At 47.7% G+C, this 10243-nt stretch overlaps 1 protein-coding gene across 1 annotated transcript; it reads left to right on the top strand.

Moving 5' to 3' along the window:
- Positions 1-3422: 3422 nt before the first annotated feature.
- LOC310747164 (olfactory receptor 10D3-like) lies at positions 3423-4334 on the top strand (the record flags this gene model as incomplete). The annotated part of the gene is made up of 1 exon (XM_083581518.1): positions 3423-4334. The coding sequence occupies one exon, from the start codon at positions 3423-3425 to the stop codon at positions 4332-4334; it is 912 nt and encodes a 303-aa protein (XP_083437644.1).
- Positions 4335-10243: the final 5909 nt, after the last annotated feature.

Raw genomic sequence — 10243 nt, 5'->3', positions numbered from 1 at the left:
CTCATCTTGCTTTCAGTCCAAGGGAGTTTGTGTTTGTCCACAGACAGCTTTCTGGGTCATGTGGCCAGCATGACTAAACCGCTTCTGATGCAATTGGACACTGTGACGGAAACCAGAGCACACGGAAACGCCATTTACCTTCCCACTACAGTGGTACCTATTTATCTATTTGCACTAGTGTGCTTTTGAAGTGCTAGGTTGGCAGGAGCTGGAGGAATGGGAGCTCACTCAGTCGCAGGGATTCAAACTGCTGACCTTCTGATCAGCAAGCCCAAGAGCCTCAGTGGTTTAGACCACAGCGCCACTCGCGTCCACTCCAAGGGTAGCCAATGAAGGGCACACCAGATGCTGTTGGACTGCAGCTCCCATCTGGTCTGGCATACTTTTCTCACAGTGGCCAACCAGATGCCTATAGGAAGCCTGCAAGGAGGGCAGGAGTTCAGCAGTGCTCTCCACAATTCTGATTCCAAGCAACAGGTTTTCAGAGCCATACTGCCTGTGACATTGGAGGGGGAACATAGCCATCATGGCCTTTGTGCATTCTTCACAACCTTTAGAGGTCACATGTAACTCCTTTGCTTTCCTATCAAGTCACTAATCCTTAAACCTGGAGATGATCATTTCCTTGGAGAGTGCTAAGGGTGCCACAGAGATCTTCTAAAGGCCCCAGGCTTTCTTTGACAGCCCATCTCTAAGAGACAACTGCCTCCCCTTCCATTTTACAGGCAGCTAATTAACTGTTCAAAACAACTGATGCAACACTGCTGGTGATTTCACTGAGCGCTGCCATGAGACAGGGAGACTGGAAGACATTCTCCAGAGTCTCAAATCCCTACAGAAGGACACAAAAGATGTAAAGATGCCTCCAGAAGACTGGGGCTATTCAGACTTTCAGAACCTGCAACGCAGGAGATCTGCATTTTTACTGAACTGCTGTAAGAGCAAAGTAGATTTCCTTGTGAAAGAAAGAAGGGAAGGCGCATGCTCTGATCAATCAGTAGAAGTTTTATTTCAAGGAAACAGGTGCTGGTGGTGGGCTGAGATGATAAGATTCAGCATCAGAGAGAAGAACTAAGTAATGCAGTAACTCCCTGTCTTCGATGCATGCAGGGTAAGAGAATATTTCTTTTCTCCGGCTCCTTTTCTTTGTTGTTCGAATGCCTTTTAAACATCTACTTTTCCATATTCAAAAGGTCCCATTTTGCTGCCAATTCACCAAATGTATTTGCCCTGTTCTTCGGTACAAACTGGAGGCAAAGGTCAATGATCCTACTCTTCTGCTTGCAATCTAGGAGGGATGACACAAAGGGGAAAAGGGATAGGAAGGGAGGAGGGAAAGCAAACAAACTCAGGTGCTAGTTCAGGGTGTGGTCCTCCAGATGTTCTCTTCATCCGTGACCATTGGCCATGCTGTCAAGGGCTAATGGGAGTTGGAGGTTAATAAAAAGACCTGGTAGCACACATGTTTCTCACCACTGAGGGCTCATCTGGACTTCCTTTTGTGCCATTTTTCTAGGAATAGGTTTATACATCAATGAGCCACAAAGCTGGGATAGCTCAGCTGGTAGACTTTTAATCTCAAGGTTGTGAGATTTCACCTTGGGTGAAAAATTCCTGCATTGCAGGGCGTTGGCAGGCACGTCCAACAGGTAGATCGTGATCTACTGGTAGATCACCGGATGTCTGTGATAGATCACTGGTAGATCACTGACTCCCCCCAAAGAAGCTCAACAACCTTGGCTCCCTTAAAAAATGCTCAACAACCTGAACCCCCCAAAACAGGGTTTTCCTTCCTAAAAAAAGAAGCTCAACAACTTTGACCTGAACCCCCCAAAATGGGGTTGATCACTGTCAGTTTTTAACTCTGTGAGAAGATCGCAGTCTCTTGGGAATTGGCCATCCCTAGATTAGATCATCCACACGGTCCCTTCCAACTCCATGATTCTATGATATCTGAGCACCTTTCTTTGTCCTGCTGCTTTCCGGATGAAAAAAACTGCTCTTTACTGCTGAATTGGAGCAAACAGCAATATGTGGAAAATCCAAATTGTCATTTGTTCTGATTCAGCATTCGGAACAGGTTTGTGCAGGGAATGCACTGGGACACGATGCTTTAACACATGCCTAGAAAGCGCAGTGCAAGTGTGGATGAGCCCAGAATTAGTTCTTAATTAAAATAGCCTTCTTCCCTTCTCTCCTTCTGCTGAAACTGCTTCCAGGTGACAATTGATGGAGAGAGCAGCCTGCCAGAGCTGGCTTCTCAGCAGAATTTCCCTCACTCTAGCTCTGCTGCAGCCTGATTCAGGATAATTGCCTTTACTGCATTATTATTCAAATATAACTTCTGCATTTGCAAAATCCATTAAAAAATCTTCACCCTGTCCTTTGGTGAAATGCTTGCAGAATTACCCCAGGCTTTTAGCTGCTGGAGGCACCTAATTTAGCCTTGATCACCCACTCCAGCTGCTACAACCTGCCCTTCTGATGAGGTGGGCAGCTTCCCATTTTAGAGATGGAGGAACTGAGGCCAAAGGGTGCACAGTGAATTCATGGCACGGATTTCTGCGGGGCTAATTCTGGAATGATTCCCATGGAGTGTGCTGAGAGCTTGATAGCAAAATGGGTGTTTCGCCTGAAGATTATCTGGAAAAGATCTGTGAACGAGATTCCGCAGAAACAGGCAGAGTTTACACATTTATGCACATTGCTGGACACCCCAGCACTTTACAGCCTGATCCTAAAAATGCTTACCTAGCTGCAAATCCTATTGGCTTACTCAGAAGTAAGTTCTAAGAGGTTGTAGCCTGACACTATGCAAGCTTACTCAGAAGCAAGAGTTCAAAGGGATTTGCAGTCCAATTGATGCTCCAATCTGTTTTGCACCCTCTCCCTTCCGCTGCTCACTTGCTTCCAGACCCCAACCTCTGGTGCTTTCCTTCCCTCAGCTGCTATTCATTCCAGGCTTTGCCTTACAGTGTGTCCCTCCTATGTCAGATAGCCAGTCAGGACAGGAGGAAGATGAGCTAGGACTCTTATCTGCAACCCCTCCAATAGCTGACTCTGGGTGTGATGCTCTGGGTGTTATGCTGCAGATGGTTCAATCCTCCAGGTAGGGTTGGGGAAGACTTCTGTTTGAAACACTGGAGAATGGCTTTCAGCTCCTGTAGAAGGGGAACCTTCCAGATGTTGACTACAAGTCCCATCATCCTTGTCCATCAGCCATGCAGGTTGGGTCTAATGAGAGTTGAGATTCCATCAACATCTGGAGGGCCACAGATTCCTAACAACAGATGTAGATCCTTTGCAACTCAGTATCCTAAATAGATTTGCTGCATTTCTGAAGAACTGACCAAGACTGTATGTTTTTTCTCTCCCCCCCCACACCAAAAAAATATCCCTTTAGCAACATGGTTGGATCTGAAATGCGAAACCACACCGTAATCTTGGAATTCATTCTCCTTGGCATCCCCCACACCGAAGGCATACAAAACATCCTCTTTGCCGTCTTTCTATCTTTCTACCTCATCACTTTGCTTGGCAACCTCCTCATCCTCTCTGCCATCATCACCGATGCTCGCCTCCACACTCCCATGTACTGGTTCCTCTGCAATCTCTCTGTGGTAGACCTGGGCTTCTCCTCCATCAGCACTCCCAAGTTCCTGGCCAACATCTGGGCAGGGAGCAGAACCATCTCCTTAGGTGGATGCATGTGCCAGGTCTTCTTCTACCACTTCCTGGGAAGCACTGAGTGCCTCCTCTACACCGTCATGGCCTATGATCGCTATGCTGCCATCTGCCACCCACTGAGGTACACGGTCATCATGAACCGGAAAGTGTGTGCCCTTCTGGCAGCGGGCACGTGGTTCACTAGTTCGTTCCATGCCACCATTTTGACCAGCTTGACCTTCACATTGCCTTACTGCAGAACCAACGAGGTGGACTACTTCTTGTGCGACATCTTCCCAGTGGTCAAGCTAGCCTGCGCTGACACCTACATCATCGAGACGGTGAGCTTCACCAACATCGGCGTGGTGCCCATGGCCTGCTTCTGCCTCATCCTCACATCCTACGTCAGAATTGCCGTCTCGGTCCTGAAGATGCGCTCGGCGGAAAGCCGGCGCAAGGCAGCTTCCACCTGTGCGTCCCATTTGACCGTTGTTTGCTTCTTCTTTGGGCCTTGTGCTCTCCTCTACACCCAGCCGTCCCTGAGCGATGTGCTAGCTACACCCATCCAGATTTTCTGCAATGTGGTCACCCCGATGTTGAACCCCATCATCTACACTCTGCGGAACAAGGAGGTTCAGGCAGCTTTCAAGAGGATGAAAGGTGCTTAGATCATTTTCAGTGAAGAGGAGGAAACAAATTGGAAACAGAACATCAGACTAAGCTTCTCACCTCTGGATGGCACAATATGATAAGTCCGCTCCACTTCCTAGTGGGGAGGAGTTGCGGTGGACCGTGTGGCCACCCACTCTCCCCCAGGGTGGGGGACGAAGTCCCGCATTGCCCTGGGGATCCCGGCTGCGTCACCACTCAGCCAGCCAATCTGCTGGCTGGTGGGGGCGTGGCTGGGACCATTTAAACGGAGGCACGAGCCGGAGGGCTTCCTCTTGGCTCGCTCCTTCAATCTCCCGCCCTTTGTCCCTTTTCACAGGTTTTCATTGGCCTTGCTATGGACCTTGGTTGGTCACCGTTGAGGGACCTAGTAGGAATTTTTCCACGGCAAAATTGGCACGGGCCATTTGGTTTTCACCTACCTCGTAGCAATCGTCACAACTTTGTAAGGTTTGTAGTTAGGCATTGTTTGATCTTTTGATGGGGGAGGGGAGGTGTTGCCATCATTCTGTTAAAGGAATCTGGGGGTGTGGATCTTGTCCAAAGCCCGGGGTGGGGCTAGGGCCATGACACAACCCCATCGGGAACACCTGGGGGAGCTCGAATTGGTTTGCATTGTCAGGGCTCCCCATTCTGGTGGTTTACCCTTACCGGACTCCCTGCACAGCAGGCAGGAGTCAGATATAGTCAGGTCCATTCAATACCTAAGCCAATTACTGCTCACATTCTGTAATCAGTAAAGTTGTGGCCTAAATTTGCCCAATTACATTAACCTAATATCTGTGTCCTGGTGTGTTTTATCCCTCAATGAGGGGTGGTTGCGGGGTCTAGACACGCAACATGAGGGCACATTGCTCTTCCAGAGATTGGGATCCTCAGGCCTGGGAGCAAAATACAGCCCTCCAGACCTCACGATGTGACCTTCAAGGCTCCTCTCAGGCCATGTCCCTTCCCAGGCCGCATCCCCTCTCTCAGGAAGTGTTTTTGATTGTTTGGAATGCGTCTGAGATAAGGCCCAGTGAAGCAGGATTATTTAGCAAGGAGGAGAGGAATAAAAACAATTATTATTATTCATCATCTATTATAGCAGGTGAATCTCAAGGGGTGTCCAGAGCCCTGTCTGGTCCTGTTGTGTTGGGTGACTTTCAGTTCGTAAGGCTCAAGCATGTCGACAAACTGCTTGGATCGGTCAGGGCGATCACTTGTGCTCTAGACCCTTGATCTTCTTGGCTGATTAAAAGTCCAGTGGTACCTCGGGTTACAGATGCTTCGGGTTACAGACGCTTCAGGTTACAGATTCCGCTAACCCAGAAATAGTACCTCGGGTTAAGAAGTTTGCTTCAGGATGAGAACAGAAATCGTGCGGCAGCAGCAGGAGGCCCCATTAGCTAAAGTGGTACCTCAGGTTAAGAACGGACCTCCGGAACAAATTAAGTTCTTAACCTGAGGCACCACTGTAGCAGGAAATGGGGCAGCTGTCTGGGCTAGGGAAGTGATCAATGCCTTCTTGCAAGAGGGCAGTGGTGGAGTGTGTCTTCCTGGCATCCAGGGTGGCAGGTAGGTGCAGATGCACGAGCCCACCAACGTGACACCAGCCCCAATGTGCTTTGCGAGGCTGGGATGATCTGCCTTGGGGAGGGTGGCATGAGAAAGAAGCAATAGCCATGCACCCTTTGAACCCATCCTTGCCCTTGCTTTGTGGGGCTGGAAGGGAAGAGGGGGTAGTCCCTGCCTGCTTAAAGGAGGTAGTAGTAAACCCTGGATTCAGAAAATCGAAGTAACTACCGGCCAGTTGCTAATCTCCCCTTCTTGACAAGGCTCTTGAGCAGTGGCGTAGCGTGGGTTGTCAGCACCCAGGGCAAGGCAAGTAATTTGTGCCCCCTAACCCGTGGATTTGCCCTAACCCCCAGATGTTGCGCCCGGTGCGGCCGGCCCCCCTGCACCCCCCACGCTACGCCACTGCTCTTGAGTGGGTGGTTGCGGACCAGATCCAGGCGCTCTTGGAGGAAATGGATATTCTAGATCCATTTCAATCAGGGTTTAGGCCTGGTTTTGGCACACAACTGCTTTGGTCACCCTGTATGATGACCTCTGTCAGTAGAGAGACATCCAGCTCGACTTCTCGGTTACAGCTGCAGGTGTAGCCATGGATGTGGTGGTCCATTGTCTTGCCTTGGTAATGGACCGGATGAGTCTCATGAGAGTCAACAAACTGAAGCTCAATCCAGATAAGAATGAGGCACTGTTACTGGCTGGTTCTCCAGAGTGGATGAATGGGAGGTTGCCTGCTCTTGGTGGGGTTACACTCCCTCTGAAGAAGCGGGTATGTAGATGTTAGGATAGTTCCGTTCCACCTTAAAAAGGGAACAGGCTGTTGTGTGTCACATGCCTGTTTACTTCCAGCTCTCTGGGAACTTACGTTTTGTATGTAGCTTTTGTTCCGGCTGTTTTCCTGGACACGGAGGCAAGCAGTCATGTTTTTCCTTTGTTCTGATCTACGTTGAATAAAGCTGTAAATATGCTCTCCTGTCTGCATCCTTTCATTGTGGAGACTCTGCTGAAAGGGTGTGCACGGGCCTTGGAAGCCTCTCTGAGGCTTGTGTCGCTAATTGATTGATGCTGTTCCACAGGAGACCGGTGATTGTCCGGAGACGACTGGGGGCCTGCCTGATGCCTCCGTCTCCCTGGCAGTATCCCAACAGTAGCTTGGGGGTTACTTCTGGGTCATTTGCTGTCACTTGAGGCTTGGGTGGCCCCAGTGGTGGGGAGTGCCTTCCATCAGCTTCGGCTGGTGGCCCAGCTACGCCCCTATCTGGGTAGGGATAGCCTGATTTCTGTTGTCTATGCTCTGGTCATCTCTAGGTTAGATTATGGCAACATATTATATGTAGGGCTGTATCTGAAGATGGTGCAGAAACTCCAGCTGGTGCAGTATTTGGCAGTCAAGTTGTTCACCAGGACAAGACGGTTTGAGCATATTAAGCTGATTCTGGCCTGATTGTACCAGCTGCCAGTGAGTTTCTGGGCCCAATTCAAAGTGCTGGTTTTGACCTCTAAAGCCTTAAATGGCACAGGACTGCAATACCTCAAGGACTGCCTCTCCCCATATGTACTGACTCAGACCCTGCAAGCACCACCCTGAGACCTTCGGGTATAGGGCGGTATATACATTTAATAAATAATAATAAATAATAATCTTCTGAGGTCCTTCTTTGAGTGCCTCCTCCATGAGACGTCTGGAGGATGGGCCTTTTCGGTGGTGGCTCCCCATTTGTGGAATGCCCTCCCCAAGGAGGTTTGCCTGGCACCTCCATTACATATCTTTAGGCACCAGGTGAAAACATTTCCCTTCAGCCAGTTGTTTGGCTGATTAACATTCTATGGCTTTTTAAATGTGTCTGTAGGAGAGAGGGAGGGATAGGTTCCAGACAAAGTCCTTTCCCAGTCCTACCTGGAGATGCTAGAGATTGAACCTGGGACTTTTTGAAAACAAAGCAGGTACTGTACCAGGGAGCTGTAACTCTTCACATCACTCATTGAATTGTAGTTGACTATGTGAAGCAGTGTGAAAGAATGGTGACATGAGGTTAGGTTGTTGTTGTTTTTTTTAATTTTTAAATGAAGGTCTTTCTCAGGAAGGAAAGAGATGTCACCAAGGAGTCAGAGCAGGGAAGGAGTCAGTGGCTGGAGTGCATGTTGGTACCAGTGACATGGGGAAATGTGGTCCTGAGACCTGGAAGCACCAGCTGGTGCAGAACTCTGTGGCCAGGCTGTCGAGTGAAGCAACTGGATATGCATCTATTATACCTGTACTGAGAGAAGTGCATTGGCTGACAATCAGCTACCAGGTCACCTTAGAGGTCTTCTTCTTCTTCTTCTTCTTCTTCTTCTTCTTCTTCTTCTTCTTCTTCCAGTGGTACCTCAGGTTACATTCGCTTCAGGTTACATATGCTTCAGGTTACAGACTCCACTAACCCAGAAATAGTGCTTCAGGTTAAGAACTTTGCTTCAGGATAAGAACAGAAATCGTGCTCCGGCGGCAGCAGGAGGCCCCATTAGCTAAAGTGGTGCTTCAGGTTAAGAACAGTTTCAGGTTAAGAACGGACCTCCGGAACGAATTAAGTACTTAACCTGAGGTACCACTGTATTATTATTATTATTATTATTATTATTATTATTATTATTAGTTCGTGTAGAAGCTGCTGGATAAAATTAGTACTGCCTCAGTACAGTTGCTTGCTTCCGTAGCTGGTTTCCATTGAAAACAGCTTCTCCATGTGAACCAGGAAGTGACCTCTGCAGACAATGAATTACTCTTTTTGTATCTCTGCAGCTGTGATCTCCCAGGTGATGCGGATGCCATTAGGCAGTTGAATGTGCATGCCTACTTCACCTGTTTACCTCCCTACAACTACCCCCTCTGCATGGCCCCGGGCACTGGCAACCCACACTATGCCACTGCATTAAACAATTATTCTTAACAGAGACCAGGTAACCTGAAAGATTGCCTGCTCCTGTGTAAGGTCTCTTAGATCATGCAGTTGTTTTCAGGTAGGGACTTTGTTATGTAGAAACTTGGTTCGAGCTACAAATAATAAAAATCTATGTGCAAGAGACAAGAGCAGTGGAGATTGGTTCATTAGGGTGAATTGGGTATTCCCTGTGCCAGCTTCAGTCTGTTGTCAATGATTCTGCACCTGCCTGCCTTCTTACTTCCAACCAATCAGGGAGTGACTTTGCCTATCGTTGGCTCTAGCTCCTCTTCCTATTGGTCCTCCAGGCTTCATCCCTACTAACCACGAAAGAGCAACAGGCCTGTTTGCTGTTATTAATTTCGTTAGCTATACCGTTCCCCGTGGAAACTAAAAGAAGCCATGAACATGTATGGGAGAAAGGAAGCACAGCTTGTATTTTGAAACAGTAAATTCAGCGTGGATGTAGGAAACTGCCTTAAATTGGTTCATCCAGCATAGTATTGCCAACAATACCCGGGACCTTTTGCACACAAAAGATGTGCTCTACCACTGAGTTATGGCCTTTTACTTTGCCATGATGATGTTTTGAAAATCTGATGTAACTCCAAATGGAGTTATTATAAGCCCAAGGTGCATTGTTATGATCAAAACACACAGCACAATCATGAGTTCAGAAAGGCCTTCAAATCCCAAAAGCCTGGAAAGCAGAAACCTAGGGAGGAAATAAATGCACAAGGGAGGGAGAAGATATAAAGAAGATCAGACACACAGTATTATAAAAAAGGGAAAAACTTATAGGAAAAATCCAGAGCTGTGGGAGAATGTTAGGAATGGATTTATGATGAGAAACTTAGGACTTCTAGAGGAGAGCACTCATTCTGCTGTGCTGGCCATTGAACACCAGCTGTTATTTCAGGGTTCAAACTTGGCTGAAGGACAGAAAAGGGATTGGCTGTCTCTCCAGATTGTTGATTGAAGGCACGAAAAAGGCACAGAACCTTTTCTATTGGGCATCTCAATATGAATAAGCAGGTGGGATTCTGTGTCTTCAGTACCCAAGTCCACAACCTGTATTGCTTGGACCTCTCCTTCCTAAGAGTCTCCATTATGATAAGGACTGTTATCAGATTACAACCTTTTCCTCAGTTGCATGGAATATGCGGGAGAAAAGTGACCAACTACTAAATGTAGAGAAACCAGGATTCAAGTCTGGTTATATCATGTCCTCCAACCTAGAACTCTTTCCCCACAATTTATTTTGTGCATTTGTATGTCCGGAGGAAGGATAAGATTAGAGAAGGTATGGTGCTCATTATTTAAAAGCACTCTCTTTTTACATTTTCCTGGCTTATATGTGGAATGTATCTGAAAATAGCTTCTGGAAGAAAGTATTGATGAACCGTGATTGAAATGAACCCTGGGGATGAAGTTGC

The sequence above is a fragment of the Podarcis filfolensis genome (assembly GCF_964270895.1).
Source record: "Podarcis filfolensis genome assembly, chromosome: 13".
In the NCBI taxonomy this organism is placed as follows: domain Eukaryota; kingdom Metazoa; phylum Chordata; class Lepidosauria; order Squamata; family Lacertidae; genus Podarcis; species Podarcis filfolensis.
This window is presented reverse-complemented; position numbering and strand designations above follow the sequence as displayed.